The sequence below is a fragment of the Castor canadensis genome, chromosome 1 (genome assembly GCF_047511655.1).
Source record: "Castor canadensis chromosome 1, mCasCan1.hap1v2, whole genome shotgun sequence".
NCBI classification, from domain to species: Eukaryota; Metazoa; Chordata; class Mammalia; order Rodentia; family Castoridae; genus Castor; species Castor canadensis.
The window spans coordinates 124,315,547-124,339,420 of NC_133386.1; the positions used below are offsets into that span (position 1 = coordinate 124,315,547).

At 39.3% G+C, this 23,874-nt stretch overlaps 1 protein-coding gene across 22 annotated transcripts in view; it reads left to right on the top strand.

Annotated features, from left to right (window-relative positions):
- Positions 1-23,874, top strand: part of Dlg2 (discs large MAGUK scaffold protein 2) — a 2,025,432-nt gene that overhangs the window by 1,932,805 nt on the left and 68,753 nt on the right. For all 22 annotated transcript variants that reach the window (XM_074081674.1, XM_074081712.1, XM_074081675.1 and 19 more), the window contains 2 exons: positions 12,543-12,719; positions 22,573-22,648. In XM_074081674.1, the coding sequence (XP_073937775.1) occupies positions 12,543-12,719; positions 22,573-22,648 (253 nt within the window). The remainder of the gene's footprint in view (positions 1-12,542; positions 12,720-22,572; positions 22,649-23,874) is intronic.

The following is a 23,874-nucleotide window of genomic DNA, read 5'->3' on the forward strand; positions in this document are numbered from 1 at the left end:
CAGAAACTCCATTTTCTCTAGCTGATTAAATGAAATTGAAAAAGGTCCATTGTGGGTTTTCCTTCTTGCCAGAATTGATCTCAATCTGTCCTAGCCTCTTGCTTGCCAGACAGTCTACCTTGATTAACTTCCCAACAAGTTAGGTTAGGTCCCTTAGGGTACTCACCAATTTGTAAAACAGGAAATCTTCCTCCTGTCACCCCAAATTACCAGTCAGTAGGGTATTTCTTTAAAACCCAATACCTTCTTTCTTTTTGAAAAATTAGATGAGAACCAATCATTCATCTTACATAATTATTCCAGTGCTAATTGCTATTATGCCTAAAACTCAATGACAGGACACCTACCAGCAACAGAAGTCTGCTTACAGGTATCTTTTATCCATCATTTCTAACATTTGATTCAAGGCAGGGAGCACACTGGCCAAATGGATGCCATGATGCAGAGCCTAGAGGATTAATATTTCTTCACAGCTTTTACCAAATGTCCTTCACAAAATCAGGGTTAGTGGGAAATTCCTAAATCAGATGAAATTTCAACTGTAAAAGTTATCAACCATAGCCCAAATTATAAAACATTTTCCTTTTGCTCTTTGGTTAACCCTTGGTACCACTAGACACAGCTTGGGATCTTCCCACACCCATCATTCAGAGGGGGCCAGCCTTGGTTTCCTCTACAGATTGTTCAATCTTCTGTTACACTTAACAAACTCTTCTTGCAGTATTGTCTCACCAGCTAGACTCAAATTATGTGAAGGCAGAGATACTATTTTGCTCATCTTTTATCTTTAGCACTGAGCTCAGTATTTTGGATAAATAAGAAGGCCTTAATAAATACTGGGACCCAAGTGAAAATAGAGAACAGATGGAGAACAAGTAAAAGACATGGGCTGGTTCCAAGGTCGTTCCCAGACAGTTGTTATAATTGCAGAAGTTGGGACTATGGAATGAAGAAGAGCAAAGACATGGCTCCACTTTTATGGGCTGATGATTAGATTTGTGGATTTTCCTAGTTCACAAGGTTACTACCAAGGGGTCAGTTCAGCAGCCTGAATGCTTCTCACCTGTGCTCCTTGCCAAACATCTTACCTGGCATCAACCCAGCTTGGCTTCCCTAGACACTGACTTTTTTAGAAATAACTCATGTGGCTGAGTCTCTTGTGCTTTCTTGCCAATTTATATACTTCCGGTTGACCAAGTTTAGGTTGGTTTTCCCATTTGCTTCTCTATCAAAACCCAGCTTTTGCTAACATGAAAAAAACAGTGTGAAGTAGAACGCTCTCATTCAAAGTCAATAAAAAGATTTATTAAATGTATCAGATTCTGAAAGTAAAACTTTCCAATGGTGTCCCACACCAGTCAAATTGCTCTCAGTCCATGCACTTGCTCCACTGAATATACCATTGATTTCCTCCTTGGAGTGTCCCCTTGCTCTCTCTAATTGTGTCAAATTCCTAATAAGAAGATTTTTCTTCTTCCAAGGAACTGTCTTCTGCTTGTCAGTAACCTCTGAATAGAAAGGAGTCTTCTCCTCAAAATGCATGCAATAAATATCTGTTGTATTGCATTCTATTGAGTGGCTGTGCCTACTACATAAGAGGACTAATACCAGTTCCATCCTGTAATTAGAACTTGGAACACCCTGGTGTTTCTCTAGTTATCTCAAGAAGGCCTTGTGAATTTCCCAAAAATGCTCCAAGGAGAATTTCCATCAAACTTTCATTTTGAAACCAAATGGGCATCTGTGAGATTGGAAATAAATTTGGAGATGACATGGCATCAATAAAAAGTTTTCTTCCTTGTAAGTATCTGGGAGTTGATGTACTAGAGTGAAGGCTTCCATGGTCTGATTTAAGGAGACTTGGAGTTCTTAGGGCTGCTGAGCGGTGGAAGCAGCCAGAAGTTCTGTTTTCTCTGTCTTCAGTCAGAGGTTTTGTTGTTATATTTTCAAAATTATGATTTTGATGAAGAAAAATGATTAATTCTAGTAATGAAATTTCTGGGTTCTTTGTGAAGGATTCAGAGATGAGTGACACATGAGTAATACTCATGAAGGAGAAATCTAAAAGGAAAGAGATACCTGCAGACAAATCAGCTAAAATGTAGCTTTTCGAGAGCAACAATTAGACCATGTGCAGGGATGCATGTGGCACAGGGAGAGAAAGGAACAGTGCTCTGTGGATAGATTCAGGAAGGGTTCCCAAAGCCAGACGTTTCAAAGAATGGATTGAACTGTGCAGAATCACTGTATGTACCTATGCATCAGTCGATAATTCAATTTCTTCACAATGTTCAGAAAAATTCTTGATCGGAAAAACCCCATCTTCACTATGCAAGTTGTGGGAGACTGTGTCTAAAAGGAAAAAAGGAACGTATTGTGTTCCTTACCACGTAAGGTGGTATTGTGGTTATTTCATTATTTATCCTGATAAACTGCTAGTACAATGGTACTAAGGATTTGGGGCATTCATACCAAATGTTCCTGAACGTCTCTCTCCCATTTTTCCTATGCTTAGAGCAAAATGAATTTTATCTGGCACCTCCTCTGTGGCCAGTCAGTAAATGCTCAACGAGAGTGCTGTTGAAAGCAGAGGTGTGCTTGTTTTGTTTGTGCTCCAATGTGCAATACTAGAGCCAGCAGGTGGAATTTACAGGAAAGAGGTTTAGATTCTAGACCCAATTATTGAATGCTTGCTAGATGCTAAAAGCTCTTACTTACCTTTTTCTCATAGGATCCTGTTGGCAAGAATTCTTGACCCTCATTGTGCATTTTCAGAAACCCAGATACAGAGGTGTGGAGTAATTTGCTGAAAATCACAGAGCTGGTCTAGTATTTGAATTCAGAACTATATAATGTCCCCATCTCATGATATTTACATGAACTGCCTATATATAAATTTAGATGTTTGAATGATAATTGTTTCAGCAATAAGTAAAGCTTCTGACTATTTCTTCTTTTTCTCCACTGCAAGTATGCTAATTAGTGGCAGTAAAACCCTGAAAGGTGAATGTCAAAACTTAATCGACTTTTTAGCTTAATCAGAAATAAAAGGTTGCACTTGGGACAGGGTCGGCCTCTCTAAACTATCTCAATCAGTGCAAGTGCCTAGATTGCCTAATACACTGGACTAAAACATAAGAGCTCTTCAGACCTTTGTGATCCTCTTTCCCATGTGTCATTTTCTGAATATCCAGCTGATGGCATTTGGGGGAAAAGAAAATGATTTTAAGATGATTAATCTTTGTAGCCCCAGTCAACCCTGAAACCTGAAGTACCATTCACCATGGTTCAGTGAACTCAGACTTTGGGCAGGTTCAAATTTGCTTCTACTTCCCTCAGATGGGAGACTTGTCATTCAGCACTGGAGTGTAAACCAATCTGACAGAATGCCAGGACACCGCAAGAGAGAAGACAGGCTGCAGTGGGTCTTGTCCCTGGAGACTATAATGATAAGTTGTCTGAAATGATCAACACTCAGGCCTACAGACATGAGAAATATCTTTACACGATGTCCCAAGGGAAGTTGGAGGCACTAGAGACCCAGTGGGGAGGGGGGGGAGAGAAAAAGAGAGTTAGTTGTCCTGCAAACAGTGCTGGTTCCTGGATTAAAATAAAAATGCCACAGCTACAGGGAGGCCCAGGCTGTGAGAACCTCTGTTGTCCAATTGGTTCTATCTTCAGTTGTGACGGTGGCTACAGTAGAAATTGACATTTTCCCAATCCTCTCAAAATGCAGAAACAGTCTGATGTAATGAGAAGAGTATGTTTAAAGAGTATAAAACTGCTTTATAAAGTTGTTAATGATTAAATGGCATTACCCATATCACAATCTGTATTCATATCACATCTGATATGATATGATACCTGATGTCATAACAAAGCTTCTCTTCTATAAAGTAGGAATAATGCCTGCCTTTCGAGGAGTGTCTTCTGAGTCACAGATAATAGGCTTGCCTAGGCTTGGCATACTCAGTAGTCACTCAAAAGAAAACAAGGGTATCTTGATGAGTGCCCTCTTAGCAAGGCTAGACAGATGCTAACGTGATTTCCATCACAAAGACTGACTTGCTGGTAGCTTCTACTGCCCTTTTCACTGGACACAACTAGTTACTGAAATGAACGAGAAAGTAAGTGGTAAGTGGCTATCTAGAACTTAACCTGGACATGAGGACTTACCCACAGGGATGTAATGTGATGGGTTCCTTGGTCACAAGTAGCCAGTACCAAGCTGTGTGTTTGCCTCTACTCAGAGACCAGTGTGCGCCTACTTGATGGGCAGGAATACTGCATGTATGTTCATCATTTTCTAAGAAAGACAGGAAAAACCATGCTGGACACCACTCAGGCATTCCTTGCCTATTGTCTCTGACTGATTCATGCCACCATAGGAAGAAAAGCCACTGAAGTTCCAGGAATTGTCCTGTGACAAATGATAGGTGGAAAAACAAAAATAACTTCTGTTAATCATCTCCATTGTCAGCCCTCTAATGTCCCCCATGTTTATACAAAGTAGAATATGCAGAGGTTAAAAAATCACAATATAATATAATGAAAGAGGCAATTAAATCTCAGTGAAGACATGGGGAGAGGGAAAGAAGGAGTTCTGGAATTGATGAATGTTAAGATTTGGATGTGAAACAGCCCCCCAAAAGTTCATCTGTTGAAGGCTTGGTCCCCACTGCAGCTGTGTTTTGGAAGGTGTTTGAGTCATGAGAACTCTGGCCTAATCAGTGAGTTAACCCATTGATGGAATATTGATTTCATGGCATTATGAAAGGTGGTGGAAATTTTAGGAGGTGAGGCCTACTTGGAAGAAGTGGTCAATGGGGGCATGATATACCCTTTTATCTTGTCCCCAGTCCCTTCATCACTCTCTGCTTCCCAGCTGCCATGAAGTGACCAGCTTTGCTCACTGCCATATGCTCCCAGTCTGTGATGTTCTCCCTCAACACAAGCCCACGGTGGTGAGGCCAAGAGAGCACAGACTGAAACCTCTGCAAAAATAAACCTTCCTGCCTCTAAGTTGTTATGCTCAGGTGTTTTGTCATGGCAAAAGATGACACAATAGAGAAAATGACACAGAGCTAAGTGATTCTCACAATACCCAGTCCTATGAGATATACATTAATACCAACTGCATGGAAAGTTACTTCATTTCCTCAAAGTGTCTTGAAAGACAAAGGTATAGAACATGATAGCTGAATACACCTAAGAGAATTTTTTTTGCTTATTAATTATAGTGAAGCTAAAACCCAAAGAAGTTCACTCAGTGGGATTATATTGAAATTCAAACTAAAACCAGGCTCTCCTTACTCCATCCAAGATTCTTTCCACTTCCAGGATGCCCTCTGTTTTAAAAACACTTAATTCATTATGCATGAGTAGGTAAATGAATGCTGTTAAGAAGAAGAAACAGATGGAAGATTCTAATATTTAAAACAAGAGCAACTATACTTTTTGCAGTATCCACAGTCACTTACCTTAACAATATGAAAATGGAGCATACTCATCCAAGGCAGGCCTAGTTGGATGATGCAGAGAGCAAACTTTATAGTTTGTTTGGTTTGGTTCTTTCTCTTGCTGCATAGGAAGGTAAGGACCGGGTGTAAGGACCAGGTCTCCTCTAATCAATCAGAGACCTCAACCTCAAGAAACAGGAAATTGAATTGAAGCACTGTTCTTCTTGGGCCCTAAAGTTGTCATGGAAATGAAGTTCTGTCCAGCCCAAACAAGTTCACAGCATAGAAGGGGATAACGGTGATGCACTTGTTCATATATAAATGCTTTTGCAAAGACTCAGCTGAGGCTGGATCTGGTAGCTGCTGACTTTCAGTGGCTTCTGATCCAGTGAAAGAGATGGAAGTCATTCCCAATCAAGACTGGAAGCAGTAAGTTTGACAAGAGAAGTCATGGACAGACTACTTTGCAACTCTGGAAAAGTAATAGCTGCTTATTCTGTGCCTCAGCCTCCTTGTCTGAAAACAGGAAAAGCAACTAGGGTTTTGTGGAATTAAAGTATAAATGTAAGCAACTAAAACCCTAAATTCTTTATATGCAAATAGAAATAGTCATATCTACATTTCAAACTATTTACAAAGATTCAGTGAGGTGAAATTATGTAAAGCAAAGGTACTTTGCAAAAGGCCTGGCCAGTATTGGTCATTCAGTAGATTATTGTTATTGCTTAGTGTTTGTTTTTATTCTAAACAATCTTTGACCAGATCCTCAAACTGGTGGCCTGTGTCCTCTACGTGCCCTCTATTAAACAGTGCTGTTTCTTGTCCTCTATATTAGTTCTACATTGCTGCTATAATAAATTTCCTTCCTCCAAAAATGGCAGTCCAGTCCTCATGTCATGCTTCTTTTCGGTTTTCCTCTTCTTCTACTTTCAAATAGACCTACCCAGATAATCCAGGAAATCTCATTTTAAAACCCTAGGTTGTAATCACATGTACATGTCCTTTATATCATGTAAGGTTCTAGAGATTCTAGAGATTAAGACATCCTTGAAGAGCCATTATTCTTCCTACCACTCCACCATCTGGCCTCCAGTGATTCTTTCTGTATAATGGCGCAACAGAATTCCAAAAGTTTTTTTACCATTCTACAACCGGGGTCCCTTTTCTAGTTTCCACTAACAAATTCTTACCCTCAGCGTCCTCCCAGTCCAGATTTCTGAAGGAGGCTATGGAGCTTCACTGGCATATCCTTAAACTCTGTATTTCTGTGAATCTTTTGTTCAAGACATGCCCCTTAGTATTCCCCCACCTCCTTCCCAGTGCTCAATTCCATAGCCACCTCTACATTTTTATGTATTTGTTACACAGCATCCTATGTGTGTCTGATACCAAAGTAGGTACTAGTTTTCTATTGCTTTCATAACAAATTACTATAAGTCTAATAACTTAAACCAACATAAATTTATTATCTTACAGCTCTGTAGGTCTCACCAGAGAAAAATCAAGCTGTCAACAAGCTGTGCCCCTTCTGAAGTGCCTAGGGAAGAACTCACTCCCTACTCATTCAGATTGTTGTCAGAATTCAGATTCTTATCATTGTGGGTTCCTGCTTTCTTGTTAGCTATAAACTGAGAACCATTCCAAGTTTATGCAAATCACCACTTTACTCCACCTTCAAAGTCAGCAGTGGTGGGTCATGTCCATCGTAAGTCACATCGTCTGATCCAATCCACTCTTCTGCCTTCCTCTTCAACTCTTAAAGACTCGTGTGACAGATTGGATCCACCCAGATAATCCAGGGTAGTTGCTCCATCTTAAAACCTTTAACCTCAGCTACATCTGCGAGTCCCTTTTGCTGTATAAGGTTACATATTCACAGGTTCTGGAGATTAAGGTGTAGACATTTTGGAGGGTATGATAGGGGTATTATTCTTTCTACCATATCCTTTGTAATTATGAGACCAATCAAGTAATTTTCCTCTTCTTAGTGATACTGTCCTTGGAGTTTTCTTCACTATCATCATTCTTTGCTCTCCTGGTCATAAAGCTGCTTCCATCAAAACTCTGATCAATGTAGGAAACAAAATGCTACTGCAGTCCATGGTTATTACATTAATCTGTAATATATAATACATAATATGAGCAGTCTATGCTCAAGAAGAAAGTGTGAGTGTTTTGAGTTGGAGGGGGTTTACTTGTAAAAGAGCATACAGCAGGAAGTTCACAGGTCTTAGAGACAACAGGTTTTGATTTAAGTCCTGCCACCTCATACTTGATACCTAATGTGACACTGGACATATTGCTTAAATTATCCAAAGCTGTGTTGCCTCAGCTGTAGCACAAGGTAAATATATATTGCAGGGCAGTTATGAGAATGGAATTTGCACTCAATAAATTACTCAGGACTCTCTTGCAGTGTAGACCATGGAGTCACCATAAGTGTTATCAAATCATCATCCTTAGGGATGAGATGTCAGTACAACATTCCTTTATCAGGAATTCCAAGGAGAGTTCCAAGGGCAGGCACATGAGTCTGTGTCAGACACATCTTTAAATCTTTACTCTACCACTAGTTGTTTTCATTTTAGCTTTTTGAATTTCATTTTCTTTATGAGATCAAAAAATGCTTACATGGCAGAATTGTCAGAAATAATAACAAAGTGGAATTTATTCTGTTGGGCACTTCATATGTATCATTTTGTTGTATCTCCACAACAACCTATTACCTAAATATGGCCATTACTTGCATCTCTCAGTTCAGGGAATGTCATTTATGGTTAAGTGATCATCTAAGAGATTAAGTAACATGTCCCAAATTCACAGCTAAAAACTACAGACTTAGGACTTAAACCTAGGTGTTTTCTGTCTCAGAAGATGGCATATAACCCATCTGCTATCTTTCCTACCCAGCAACTTAAGTAAGATAGTAAATATAAAATGCTTAACACCTTGTGGGTCACCTAATAAGCACTATTCAGTAGGGTGCACTTGTGTCTCACAGTCATGCTTTACAGCCACAAGAATGAGCAGCCACTTCACCCTTTCCTCCCAGTTGGCAAGGAGCCACCAAACACTGTAGTTCAGGAGAAGCAGGAGGAATGGGAAAGCTGTTGCCTGATTTGTGTCAAATTCCATGCATCTAATGGACTTGTTAAAAGCACCCTAAGTAGAAAATGTGATTCTTAATGGCATTTTATAAAAGTTGCTGTGATGAATTAGCACATAAAGCAAATTAAAAACAGCTTATCATTTTTTAAATTAGGTGATGGGGCACTGTAGCATTTTTCTCAGATATGAGGATCCATTAATAACCAAAGGAACCAGAAGCTGCTGAAATGTGTCAGCTGCTTAGTTTTAGGAACCTAACAAGTCTGAATCAGTGTAATCTTAGAGGGGCAGATTGTCCAAGATAAACAGAGCTCGTGGAAAGAGTGTGTCACTAAACTCCCCGGTGAGGACATCTGTTGCTACAGGCAGGAGTGGAAAATTTCCCTTCAAGGACTGTTGAGAATGGAACAGAGTACAGCAGGATGAATGTTTGACCTGCTGGGGATAGGGACAGCCTCCACTCCTCCTCTCCCCACAAGAGGGGATGCCAAGGCTCAAAACAGAAGGGCTTTCAACAGTGTCTGAGTCAACACACCTGTGTTGAAGATCTGCATTGGGCCCTGTATTGAACTGGCTTCTGGAGTAGGTATTTAAGTGTCTTTACACAGTCCAGAAGATAGCTACTGGGTGGCTCAGTTGACCCAGCTCTCATGAGGTCAAAGCCCAATAGTGTTCAGAATAACAGTTACAATTTATTGAGTACTCGTAAATGTCAAGCTAGTTTTGCTGTACTTTACATAATTATTTCATTTAATCCTCACCACAATGCTTTGACATAGCTGTTATTGTGCCATATTTTTACTTAAGAAAACTTATCACCCAGAGAAGTTAAGCAACTTGCTCAAGTTAAAAAGTTGCAAACCCAAGCAGCCTGACCATCTTTAGAAACTGCCTTCTTGGCTATCACATGGAAGCTTTCCTGATGGCTTCTCCATCTCACTCCACATACTTTACATCCAGAAGGGGCCTGGAGCCAAGAACTTTTAAGGTAAGAAATGCTGGAGCAAGAATTAAGCAGTAAAGGAGCTTCAGAAAGTAATAGAGGAAGGGGGTAAGCCTTGAAGAGAAGGTTTAAGGTCCTTAGTCCTGCTAAAGGTCACAGTCAAAGGGCAACAGCCTGGGAAATTGAGCCATAAGTGGCACAAGTGGAGTCAGACAGACCTCGTTTTATATTCATTTGTAATGTATATACAGGTCACCTGGAGCAGGTCATGTAACTTTCCAAGACTCCTTTTCCCAAGGGGTCATAACATCAAAAAAGACAATGACTGCAAAGTGCCAGGCTGTCCAGTAAGCTTGTATGTTGTGGTAGTCAGTACTGCTATGGGTTTTAGCACTTGGTTCTCACCATCACCTTCTCCCAGGTTGAATGGAAGATAAGATAAAGGGCACTGAACTAGATCTTGGATATGGAGGCCCAGACTCCAGCCCTGGATTGCTGCCATTGAGCCATAAAACCTGAAGCTAGACAGTAGGCCTCCCTCCTCTGGGAAAAGGTGGTCATACCATCTGTTGTTCCCTCTTCCCAGGAGTGCACTGAGCCACTCATCAGGTGGCCTATGTGAAAATGCTTTTCCACCTATAGAATGTGTATTGGAATTCCCCAAGATCAGTCACAGGGCTGATTTGCTACAAGGTCCACAGGGCTCAGCACACTCAAGCCTGTGGCCATGGGTTCTTAGCAGCAAAAGGATATAAAGCAGAATCAGCAGAGGGAAAGGATCATGAGTCAAAGTCTGCAGGAAGTGAGCGTGAGTGTTCGCAAGTCTTCCCTCTCTCAGAGAAGGCACATAGGACATGCTTACTTTCAAATTGTGACAGCAGGTGTGAAATGTTGCCTGCCAGGGAAGCTCATTAGAGACTCTGTATCCAGGGCTCATACTGGTTGCTGTCCACATAGGCAGCCTCTATCTGGAACATAGCACAACTGCAGACTCCCACAAGGAAAGCAGGTGCTTGGCATAAGTGACATGGTTTGTGCAGTTTAGGCACAAGAGCTATTCTTATCAGGACTAGTGGGAACCTTCCCAAATTTAAGTTCCCAGATGTCAGCCAAAAGCCACTCCTGGAAGGAGCCTTTTTAAGGATCGTGGTCTCAGCCTGTTAACTTTTGATTTATTTGTTTGTTTTGTTTTGTGCAGAGTGGAATCTTTAGAAAGGAGTTTTATTGGCATCCACTCAAAAGAGAAAAGTAGTTCATACTTAGTCATTGTCACTGCGTGCCAGACATTGCAGTATGAGCTTTACATGTATTACCTTAGGTAACAGTTCATTACACAACTCCACAATGGAGGCACTGTTTTCATCATCACTATGTCATATATAGGAACCTGAAACCTACAAGAGGTTAGTTTGTCCAAGTAACTAACTGGAATAGTAGGACTAGGACATGGCCCCAAGAGTATGGCCCGAGTCTTTCCTAACCACTATGTGACTCTGCTCCATAGCACCTGCCAAGGGAAGGTGTCTTCATGCATGCCATTTCCTTAGCATTCACTGCAGCTTCATGTGAATGTAGTTATTGGAGTAATTTTGTATCAAAAACCACATGGCTCGAGAATGCTAATTAATCCATGTCTTACCACACAGCAAAGAAGTGATAGCATCAAGGGTAGCCTCTGCCTTACCCCACCCACCTTTTCTGGCTGGGGCACTGTCTGGGCCTTTGCTAGGGAAGATAGCAGATGGTCAAAGAGAAATTATTTATTCTGGGAAGCGCAGACAAAAGACTCTCCCTGAATTTCATCACTTAGGGATGAAAGAAGTGCTATGTTGTGAGTAATTCAACTCCTGCAATATTTGAGAGTTAGATGCTATCTTCAGTCCTTTTTTAGTTACCATGACAGCAGATGTGACATTTTGTTGATGGAGGAAAAATAATAATAAAAAAAAAAACCACACTTAGTTCTCAGTGGTTTTAGAAAAATATGTTCCTCAGATCTACTCATTTTGCATATATAGTCATTTTAGATGGCACAGCATTTTCTCCAAGGAAATTCTTAGAATGGAATTAAAGGAATAAGTGGGGAGGTGGTAAAATCATAATCTGTATGCATGTGATGATAGGATTTGAGAGTGGGGGTACAACAAGAGGTGGACAGTATAGTCACCTATCTATGATAACAGCTAGTCAGTAAGGTGTTTTTCACCATTTGATTCTCCTTCCAACTTCTGCACCCCAATAATCATAGAAATTGCAGTGCATTTTGCCTTAGCAAAGGCTTGGCAAGTGATCTTCAGTGGGGGAAACACAAAATAGACAGTAAGAATTACAATTGAGGGTTGTAAGTGCAGTGAGGAGGTAGGCCTGGCATTTTATGGAAGCAGAAACATTTCAGATGTTTTAATGACTTTCATCTATCTATACATACACGTATATAAACACAGATATGTATTATTTTATTTATTCCATTTTAAGCACTTATTCAGGTTATTATATTAATCCATCAATTATCCAATATCAGTGATGGTCCAATATTTGATTGTCTGGAAGAGTGACAGTCACTGTGGGTGGACATTTTCTTTTTTTTTTTTTTTTTTTTACCATTTTTCCCTACTATAAAGGAAAGAGTTCTACAGGCTGATACATCCAAGAGGATTTGTTGCTAACATAAAATGCTTTATTTAGAAAGATAGCATGTTTCTCTTCATTTGTTATCTCTTGTTGGTAATTTTTAAATTTTTATTCTAATGGGAGGAAAAATGTCTCAATTATGTAACAAAGTGACTTTCTTGCCTCCCGTTATTGCCTGTGACATGTGATGGTGTCCAAGATAAGAAGCAGGCCTCAGTTTTAAGGACCTGTAGGCTTCCCCTACAACCAGCAGGAAAAGCAGGTACTAATGTCCGTTTGTGGCCAAAACAGTGACTGTAATCCCAGGAAGTCATGCTGGAGTGGATATCAAATAGAAGATGGATTCTCAGTGCAAGAGAAAACTCAAAAGTAATCTTGCTGTCTTTTCTTGTTTCTTTCAGAGCAATGTTTGACTATGACAAGAGCAAGGACAGTGGGCTGCCAAGTCAAGGGCTTAGTTTTAAATATGGAGATATTCTCCATGTTATCAATGCGTCAGATGATGAGTGGTGGCAAGCGAGGAGAGTCACTCTGGAGGGAGACAGTGAGGAGATGGGTGTCATCCCCAGCAAACGGAGGTAAGCATGCCTTTTGCTCTTCAGCTCTTCAGGGAGTAGAAATGAGGGGAGAGGAAGATTGGAGAAACTTCACAAAATTACTATGTAAGTGGGATTGACGATCTACAGGAAAATTGTCACTGGTGACAGATGACATGAATAAAGAATTCTCATTCTGCTCATTAGGATTTTACCAAAATTGGTGATGGTGGCAAGGCATAAGCTAAAAAAGATCTGCATAGGCTATATTCCTAAGACCTTCTCCAGCAGCTCCATGTGCTGGCATGCTCATCACCGTGCATGCTGATTGCAAACTCAGTGGCTTTATTCCAGAGGTTCAACATGTCTGAATGAATGTTATAGAAAGGCAGGTGAAAGCCAAGTAGAAGTAGGTGGTTTATTGAGCTAAGGTCCTGGCTATGTAATATCTCCAAATATTGATGGAAAAACTAAAAACTAAAAACCTCCATCCCAAATTCAAATGCTTGGGAGATGAGCTATTGCATACCTGGTGAGGTCTAAGGACCCCACAGCTATTTTGTTACTGCTTAGTCCTGTTTCTCATCCCACAATTCCTGTAGTTTCTCAGATTTTTAGTTCTGTATTTAGCAGTATTATGTACTTTCTCTTCCAAACATGTCTTCAGCTCTGCTTTCAAAAGGCAGAAGTATTCTTCAGGTAGCCAACTTCTTCATTTTTCCTAGTAGCTTCTAATCATCACCATCAGCTTAATTTATTCCCCATGAATGTCCTTTTGGCACCAAGATGTTGTCCAAAAAACAGAAATTGACCATCTCCTAAAAAGCAGAGGCAGTAAAAACATCAAGCAGGAATGATATTTGTTCAAAGAAGTCATCAACTTGTCTCGAGCTGCAGCCTTCTCAAAGGGCTGTCATTCTTGTATCCCCAGCCCAAACACCTTTGTAAAAACTTACTAAAGCTGAGTGTTCAAGTGCTGCTTCAGACAAAGAGATACAGTGATTGAGCTACTGCAAAGTGGAGTGAAAATGTGTAAGTTATATGCCACAGTTCTCTGCGGGAGAACTGCAACCCAGAGAAGCTGGGTCTCCATCATTCTCTGCCCGTGGCCACACAGCTGAGATGGTATTTGGTGGGGAAGACAGCAGGTCACTGACTACTCCCCAGCTTCTCTTTTACCTATATGAAGAGAAGTCAGAGTGAAGAGGCCAAAATTCCAGGGAGCCTTCCCATCTGCCGTGCTTTTGCCTAGGGATCTCTTACCAGCAGATAGTTCTCTGGGTCTCTAAACCCCTGGACCCTTGGATAATTCCCTGACAGTGTTTTACAAGAGCGTTGGGACATTGAACCACAGCCTGTAGTATTTTTGTAAGGATGTATATTTGAAGCAATGATTCTTAGTACTTATCTGTTTATAATCTGTGTTTCTCCATTTCTTGTTTACTTCAAATTAAGACCGAATGTCAAGATGACATGCATTTGGTGTTGTTCTGATTTAATTAATCAAAATGGTCTGAGAAACTATTCTGTAGGAGGAGCCATCTTGCTGAATATGGCCCCAAGGATAGAAATGGAAGTGGAAGAAAGAAAGTTATGGCAAAAACAGATTTGTGCTCACTTTAAAGAAACCCTTCTACTAGTTGAAACTCGTATGGACTATCTGGGAAGAAATAAAAAAGATTGAAACTTTGGGTGGGGGGAAGTGAACTATGTAATTTTCAGCCCCTTTATATTTTCATTGACTTCCAGGAACTTTTTAATTTCCTCTTTTATTGCATCGATGATCCATTCTTCATTAAGTAATGAGTTATTTAGTTTCCAGCTGTTTGCATGTTTTTTGCCTTTACTTTTGTTGTTGAGTTCTACTTTTACTGCATTGTGGTCAGATAGTATGCACGGTATTATTTCTATTTTCTTATATTTGCTGAGGCTTGCTTTGTGCCCTAGGATATGATCTATTTTGGAGAAGGTTCCATGGGCTGCTGAGAATGTATATTGTGTAGAGGTTGGATGAAATGTTCTGTAGACATCTACTAGGTCCACTTGATCTATTGCATATTTTAGATCTTGGATTTCTTTATTGAGTTTTTGTTTGGATGACCTATCTATTGATGATAATGGGGTGTTAAAGTCTCCCACAACCACTGTGTTGGCGTTTATATATGCTTTTAGGTCTTTCAGGGTATGTTTGATGAAATTGGGTGCATTGACATTGGGTGCGTATTTCAGCCCCTTTATAATCCCGAGGTTCTATGATTGCAGCCAATCGTGTCAAAAGTCACTCATTTGTTCAACTGCTCATCATTTTCCCTCTGGGGAACATTCCCAGCACTCTTCTTCTTGAAAATATTTCCCACCTGCTGGTAATCATTCTTAAATAGGCTATTTCTCTCATATTTTGGGCAAAGCCATCTTTAGCTTAAGAACCATGCTCCAGCTGGCTAGGAAAAGAAGTTTGTTCAGTGTCTGCAGTATTGATATTTATTTGTGCTCTGTTTCCTTGATGAGTACAGGAGCCCCATCTCACAAATACATGTTGATTTTTATGTAAAATAAAATATACTTATTTAAATGTCTTTATTTTATATAAATTTTTACCTATAAATGAATTTATGCTAATTTTTCTCGTTTGGATTCTAATTATTTCAAAATGTTATTTTTATTGTTTTATTTATTTACAAAAATAATAACCTCTCACTGTACAAAAGTGGAAACTATTGAAAAATACAAGGAATAAAATAAAACTCACCATCTTATCCCACAAACAAGGCCTCATATAATAATTTTAATGCAACTTAAAATTTAAATGTTTATCAGATTTTTTTAAATTCATAATTCCTTTTTAACCTTTCTCCTGAGTATAATTCAGCTGTATATTTCCACAGCTGATATAGAAATATCTCATAATGGATCACATCAGTATATGACTTTATCCTTTACAGAAATATTTCTCTACTGATGATTCTATTTATCATCCTAATAAAACCATAAGACAAAGAATATGAATGTTGTCATTGTCCCCATCCTTTTTTGTTGAAGATGGTAAACACATTTAACTAATAAAATACTCCTATAGCATACTAGACACAGTTTTAAGGACTTTACTGTTATTAACTTAGGCCTCATTACAACCCTATGAGTAAGATGCTATTATTTTCCCCATTTTACAAATGAGGAAGTTGAAGCCCAAAGAGATTATTGATTTACCTGAAATTGCCCATCTCGTAAATTGCAAAACTGGGATTGGAATTCAGGCTACAGAATTGCTCTTAACTCATGTAATCCTGCCTCCCTAAGGTGCAAAAATAAGAGCTGACAAAATTTAATAAAGCAACCTTTTATCCAAAATTTATTGAAATTTATTTATAAGTCAATAAAGCTTGGGATGTGTGTGTGTGTGTGTGTGTGTGCGCGCTCAACAAATCCTGTGTGTTATAAGGTCATTGCCTTGAACCCATTCATTCATGAAACATGTGACTATGCCACAGCTACCTGGTGACTACGTTCAGGAAAAGGGCAGTAGACTGAGGGACAAATGCCATCTGATTATAGCACTGACTATGCATTGCTATAACTGATTACCACCAACTGAGTAATTTATAAAGTGTCAAGATTCATTCAGGTCATGGTTCTGGAGGATGGGAAGTCCATGGTTAAGGAGCCATATCTGGTGACGGTGTTTGTATTTGTGGAGACAGCAGAATCTTTCTTTAGGCTTTGTAGGACGTAACATGGTAAGAGGAGGAATACAAGAGATAGAGCCAAATTGGCTTTTAAAACAGACCCACTATCATGACAACCCATTAAATCTTTTAATGCACAAACAGACGAATCCATTCATGGGGGCAGGGCCCTTATAACCCAGTCACCTCTTGAAGAACCCACTTCTTAATACCTCACAAGTTGTTTAAATTTTAACACAGATTTTGGGTGGAACATTAACTGTAGCACTATGTGTTGTGCCGGTTGCTTTCAAATACATGATTTCAATTTTATCTTCACAAAAGCCTCACAAGGACACTGGGGGGTCAGAGTAGTCTAATATCTTGCCCTAGGATGCATGGCCAGCCACTGGTTGGACCCAGGTCTTTCTGACAGCAAGACTAGATGTCTTTCTATCACACCAGAAGCACAACTCTAGGAGCACTTGCCAAGTGTAGAAACAGAATACTAAAGAATCCAAATACCCTGCCAGAATTGCACTGGCAGCAGGGGACTAATATGAGTACATACTTTTCTTAGACCTCTATGTGCAACTGCAAAGGTTTGCACTCTTCTCAGCCCTGTGGCCCTCAGGTCTGGTGGCCCACAGTTGGGGATCCCCTCAGAGATCCCCTCCCCTGGCAGGGAGGGGCTGACCATCAGTGAGCATCTGAAGCAGGGCACCACTATTACCTTCTTTTTTATAAGGTAAGGAAATTGGAAATAGATTTTATCATAGTAATCTTAGCACCCTGTCATGTACTGAGTTCTAACTGTATCAGACTCTGTGCTAAACAATTATATTGTATTATTTAACATTTAGAATAATTTTTGAAGTCTGTGTTGTAATTCTAATTTCACTAACATGAAAACTGAGATCTTAAAAGGCAAGTGACTTGCCCTCAGTTTCAGACCCTGGTAAAGTGGCAGAGGTAGAATTCAAACCCAAGCTTGTGTGATTTCAAAATCTGGGCTCAGCATAGAATCTCCATGTTTTGAGATGACATAGTTTGAGTGGACAAGCCAGGATTTGTCCCACAGTCTCTTAATCCAAGTGTCCATTCACTGCTCCAAAGTGACAGACACCTGGGCTGTTGAATGACAGACTGTGTCTTATATAAGAGTTTACTCACCTACTTTCACAACAAGCCTACAGCCACCAATATAGATGATAATTTGATTTTCTCTCCCTCAAGGCCTGTGGAGCATAGACAGAGAACTCCCGGGGACTACTCATGTTCCCACTAGCCAGGGCTCTAATCCTGACCCAATTATGTGGTTGGCTGGAACCTGAAAATACCAGATGGGAGGTGGGGAAAAGGACAAGGGAGACAGTTGGGCTCATTAAAGCATGACCATTTGGTGCTTTCTGGAAATGCTAGGTGTCAGGATTGATTGCTCAAATTTTGCAATCCAGTTTGTTTTAAGTATTGTGGTCAGTGACAAGTCTATGGTGGAGAGAATTATTTCTGCTTAAACAATCTAATTAATTGCTTCAGTCTAAGTGAGAGGAAAAGTACAGCAGTCATTGTCATTGCAATTGCATTGGTACATACAGGTTTAGACCCCGGCTGATATGCCAAATAAAGAGACATGGTGAAGGGTAGAGAAAGGAGGTTTATTACCTGGCCCAGGCCATGCTGTGGGAAGACAGCACTTGAGTTCATCTTCAGTCAACTTCAGGATTAAGACACAAACTTTAGATCTAAATAGAGGAAGAATTAGAGCGAGGGTGGGGGGATGGGGGAGCTGAGGTATGAATAGTTAAACAGTTCCTGACACAGGTGTGTTCCAATGGTCAAAGGTGGTCAGGATTGGTCAGGTGGGGCCTGGTTGACCATCATCTCAGTCCTTGTTCTCCCTTGGAGATGTTATCGCTGACATTACTTGAGGGGAGCAATCTGGTTCTTATGAGATAATTATTCCTACTCCAGGGTGTGGCCTCATCATAATAGTAATTGTCCTCACTTGGGGAAGGGGGTATGGCTTCTGAACTGCAAGGCTCTTCTATTATCTAGATGTAGTTTCAGTCCCTTGTCATACAGATGTTATAGATTAGTCCTTTCCTTCCTAGAACCCAAGGTGATTGCAAAGTGACTACAGAGAGAGAATGGCTTAAGCAAAAATAAATACAAAATGGAGTCAGGGATGCCAAGCTTTTATCCTGCTTTTAGTTAATTCATGGGCCCAAGTAATGAGTCTGTACTTTTCAGCAAAAGCAATTTAAGTACCTGTTACAGTACCAACCATTTCTTTAAGCAAAGGTCTTTGAACCTTAGTATCTATTTTTGCCAAAGGAGTCTCACTCAGCAAAATAATTAGAGAGGATGATGCTACACTTCCATCTAGATTATTACCAAGAGAAAAGATAGTGATATGGTGCACAACTTTTTATAGGGAGCACTGGTTGTTCAGCAAGGCACTCTAAGCCATAGTTTTTGCATCTAGTAGCCTCCATGAGAGTTCATTCAGTCATTGGACAGATTTGTAAAGCATCTACTATGTTCCCGGCTCCATGTTAATTCCCACACCATTGTATGGATCGCAGACAAAATAAGCAAAGTGCTTGGCACAGTTTCTAATACTTAGTGTGTACTCAAATGATGCTTGTTTTCCTGTTTTCAGATTTTTGAGTTTTAGGTACCAGAGAAAAGAACATAAAATTTAGGTCCCTATTTCTGAGTCTTAACTCATTTCATCAGTAAAGTAGTCTCTGAATTCCAGGAAGAGGTAGGTGCTAAGCAAGTAAGGAAGAAAAAGTAAATCACGGACCAGGGTAGAGGTTTGCAGAGAGTCTGCAAAGGCAATTAACACAGGTCTTTGTGCTGGAAAAGCTTCCCTGTGGTTACTGGTATACTGAGCACATAGACCAAGTGAACATGTGCGATGCAGTGTTACAAACAGACAATTAGCTAAGCCGATTTCCAAAGCAAATATATTCTGAAATTTTAGACCAGCCTGTTGTGTTGTGTTGCTACCTCACTGATTTTAAGCTGAAATCTTATAGTTTATGTAATTCTGGACAGTTGAGCAATAGGCATGGAGGAGTGCTTATCACTTATGAAAAATTCAGCCTACACTTTTAAGGGTATATATTGGCCTAACAACTGTGAATGACCCATCCAAAATCTAATGTTTGTTGAGAATTTCTACCAGGCAAGGCAGGCAGGACAGGTCTTTGAGTGCCATTCCTCCAACCATGGGATTGTAGAAGGACAGGAAGTTAGCTATCAGAGATGGACATTCTGGTTTCTACCACCCTCTAGCCTGGCAAGCTTCAGGTCTCAGTTTCCTCATCCATAAAATGGGGTTCATACCACCTACATTGCTGGGTTATTCTGGGGACCAAATAAGGTGATGTAAATATCACCTTCATTAATAATTTTATTCATCAATAATTTTATACTAAAACTTCAGCTTCCATTTACATTATCATCATTAATGAAACTGTGCACCAAAATTTGCAAAACTTTCCTACTTCCTTTATGAATGAGCCAAAACTTTGATAATCTTTCAAATTTTTTTCTGTTACCTGATTGAAGGTTAATAATCAACCCTAGCAAATATTATAAAAGTATATGTGTATGCATTTGCGTCTGTGACTCTGACAATAGTCCTTATATACCTTTTAAGATTTAAGTGATGAATCTCAGAAATTCACCTAATAGGGACATTTCTTAAGAATACTGAAGGCTGGTGCAGTGGCTCAAGTGGTAAAGTACCTGCCTAGCAAGCATGAAGCCCTGAGTTCAGACCCTGTACTCCAATAAAAAAGAAAACCAGGATAAAAAAAAACAATAAAAGTAGAAACCAGAAGAAAAATTAGAACGCTGTGCCCACACAGTTCTTTGATTTAAATACTGAATTCAGTCTTATATTTATGTATGTTTGGGGACTGTGTGAATTCTGAGATTTATGCAGAATTCATTTGCATGCTCTGACCAAATAATCATGTATTCGCCACAGTCATTTTGACTGTTCCCATCATTAGCCTAATTGATGCAGAGAAGCCTGAATAAAGTTAGAGCTCTAACAAGTTTTAAAAGAATCCAGAAAGATGAATATGAATTATCATTTGCACTTGGATTAAAATTGAGAAAAACTGAAGCTTAGAACAGGCCTTTTCCCAGTAGACATCTTTCCAGTTAGCAGCTTAGCTTATCTCAAGTCTTTCTTGCTCTGCTCCCAACTGTTGTATGTTGGATGCAGGTCCAGACTCTCAGTAGAATGTATTGTTTTAATATCTGAGGTTAGATGTGAAAATTTTTGTTCAGCTGCTTGCACTCAAATATTCTAGTCTCACACTAAAATAAATACATTCTGAAACTTCATTCTGTAACTATAGAAACCCTGATTTTCAATGTGTTTCAGTTAGAAACACAAAAGAGCTCTCAGTTAGAAAAGAGTGTGCTGTTAATTATTGATCTATGAATAGCTTAAGACTTCATAAACCATTAGGTTTCTATAGATTCAGGATTTTTTTTCCTCTCTTTTCTTTCCCCAGAAAGAAAAAATTGAAATCAAAACTAGCCACATTTAAACAAAGTCATGTTCAAACAATTCACAGAATATCACTTTTGTTCAATAATTTATAATTCATATTTATAGAAGACTTTCTGTAATACATCTATTAAGTGATATATGGGCTAACCCTCAAGGAACTTTGTATCTGCAAAGCAAAAAAATAAGTGAACAGTAGGAACTTAAGATGTGATATCGACATAGAGATAAAATTAAGTGCCATCATGGCTTAGAGGTAGGGAGGACCATGTTTATTTGGAGAGACTTGGAAATATTTAAACTCCTTTTTCTTTTTTTTTTTTTTAATCCTGGCCTTCAAATAAGTGTAAGTCCAACCAATTTTATCTTCCTGGAATTTCTAAGTCCTTGCCTCTCCCCCACCTCATTATCATTTTCCACCATTTATTGCATAGATTGTGGCAACAGCTTCTAAATAGGCCCCCAGCCTCCTTCTGTTCCATCCCTTCTAGGATCTGTCTCCCACCTGCACCAGATTGTTTATTTAAAATACGAATTTGATTTTATCACTTCCTTGCTTTATATCATTTTATAACTCATAAGGATTCTCTAAGGAAAAGACTCAAGTCCTTGAAGAGGATCAATGCCCTTTATAAGGGGCCGCATTGCCTCACTAGCCTTGCCTTTGTATCCTGTTCATACCCCTTACCAGAGTCTCCCTGCAGTCTTGAGCTCACTCATATCCCTGGCTCAGTGCACTATTGTTCCTTCTGTCTGGGAATTCCAGCTGAATATTTCCTACTGACAACCTGTTTCTCATCCTTCTAGTTTCAGATACATGGACACCTCCTGGAAGGAGTCCACCCCAGTGCTTTCCACCCCTCTTTTCTCCCTCCCAGTGAGATAAAGGAACCCACACTGGTATCAACAGTCTTACTGCAGAGCACTAGCAGCCTCAAACAATCTCTGTTCTTGTCAAGAGCTCATTACCAGGAGCTCATTACATGCTTTAAATATTTCTGTTTTCCAGCATCTTGCTTGATACATGGTAGGCATTCAGTAAGTGTTCGATGAATGAATGAATGGTGGGTAAAATGATGAATCTGCAGGGCATGGAGGGTTCCTTCAAAGGTCAGGCTTCTTTGAAGGAACATTTAGGATTATATATAACACATTTGTTACATATAACAAAGGAGGAAAGGGGAAGAAGAGTTTGTTTCCTCTCACTATAGGTAGATGTTGGTCTCTATGGGCTATGATTTCTTGAAGTAGATTTTTACTGATTGATTTAAGCATTTAAATAGCAAAATACTGTGGTTTTTATTCTCTCTCTTCCTTCCAAATACTGTGACTTTTAATATATGTAACACAAAAATTTCAAGGGATGTATTAAAGCTTTATTCCAAAAAGCTTATAAGCCTTATTCCAAGCTTTGTTTTTTGGTTTGAAGTTTTGTTTTTGGTTTTTTGTTTCTTTGTGTTTTGCATTACTGGGGTTTGAACTTGGGGTCTTGCACTTGCTAGGCAGGCACCCTACTGCTTGAGCTACAGCCCCAGCCCTCCAAGACTTTTTATACTGAACAAAGGAACAGAAATATTCTAGAACACATTTTATTTGCATCATAAGGATTAAAAGGAAGAGTTATTCTTTACTTAATACGAAATTGGATCATAGATACCTTGTTATGTGACAGACTATTTTCAATTTTCTTTAGAGTGGAAAGAAAGGAACGTGCCCGATTGAAGACAGTGAAGTTTAATGCAAAGCCTGGAGTGATTGATTCAAAAGGGGTAGGTACAAAGTGATGGAAACATTGTTCTCTTGGTTGCCATGGATTTAGTGATAATTAACATTTAGGCTTTTAGTAGCAAACAAATTATGAAGCCGCTACACAGTAGAGCACTGTTATAAATGCACTACCAAAAGGAATAATGTCCTTTCTTAAAGTGGATTTGTTATAAATGTGGTAAATACTGGGGGTGAAGTTAGTGCTGAGCAGAAATGTGCTGATGAAAATGATGTAATGACCACAATGAAGAAGATACAGGTCAGGTGTTTTTAAGTTGTCGTTCTTTCACATTGATGTTCTAAAAGCCTGGGTTTTATTAGAGGTATCTGTGAGCTTGTTACACATTATAAAGTTAAGAGACAGTCATGAGCACATACACGTGGATCATTTAAGTGAATATGTGGATTGTTGTGACAGACATAGAAAAGGAGAAAGTTAACAAGTAAATCACCAAAATTAAAATATTCACTGACATACACGTGTACCTTTTAAAATAACTGCTTTAATGAGATATAATTCACCCTCTTAAAGAGTATACTATTCACCTTCTCAAATTTAGAATTGTGCAACTGTTACCCAAGTCAGTTTTAGAGCGTTTCATCACTCTACAGAAAAATCCTGAATCTGTTAGCACTCATTTCCTTTCCCTCCAACCTCCCACCCCTGCCCAGCCACACACAACCACTAATCTGCTTTCTGTCTATAGACAGATGCCTATAAATATTTCATATATTTGGAATATGTTATATGGTCTTTTGTGACTGCTTATTCTACTTTATATAAGACTTTCGAGATGTATTTAGGTTGTCACATGTATAAGTACTTCATTTCTTTTTATTGCCATATAATATTCCATTGTATGTTTATACCACATGTAATATATCTGTTCTTCAGTTGATGGACATTTGAGTGGTTTGTAGTTTTTGGTCATTGTGGATAATGCTGCTATGAACATCTATATACAAATTTTTATGTGGAGATCTATTTTTATGGCCATTGAGTATATATCACATTGAGTATATACCACAATTGAATATATACTATTGTCCCATCAGCAATATGACAACTTTGTGCTTAACATTCTGAGGAGTGGCCAGCTTATTTTGCAAAGTGGATGCGTAATTTCACATTTCCACCAGCAGGGTGTGAGGACTTCAGTTTCTCCACATCCTCGCCAATACTTGTTGCTATATGTCTGCCTTAGAGTCTCCGAGTTTGGTGGTATGG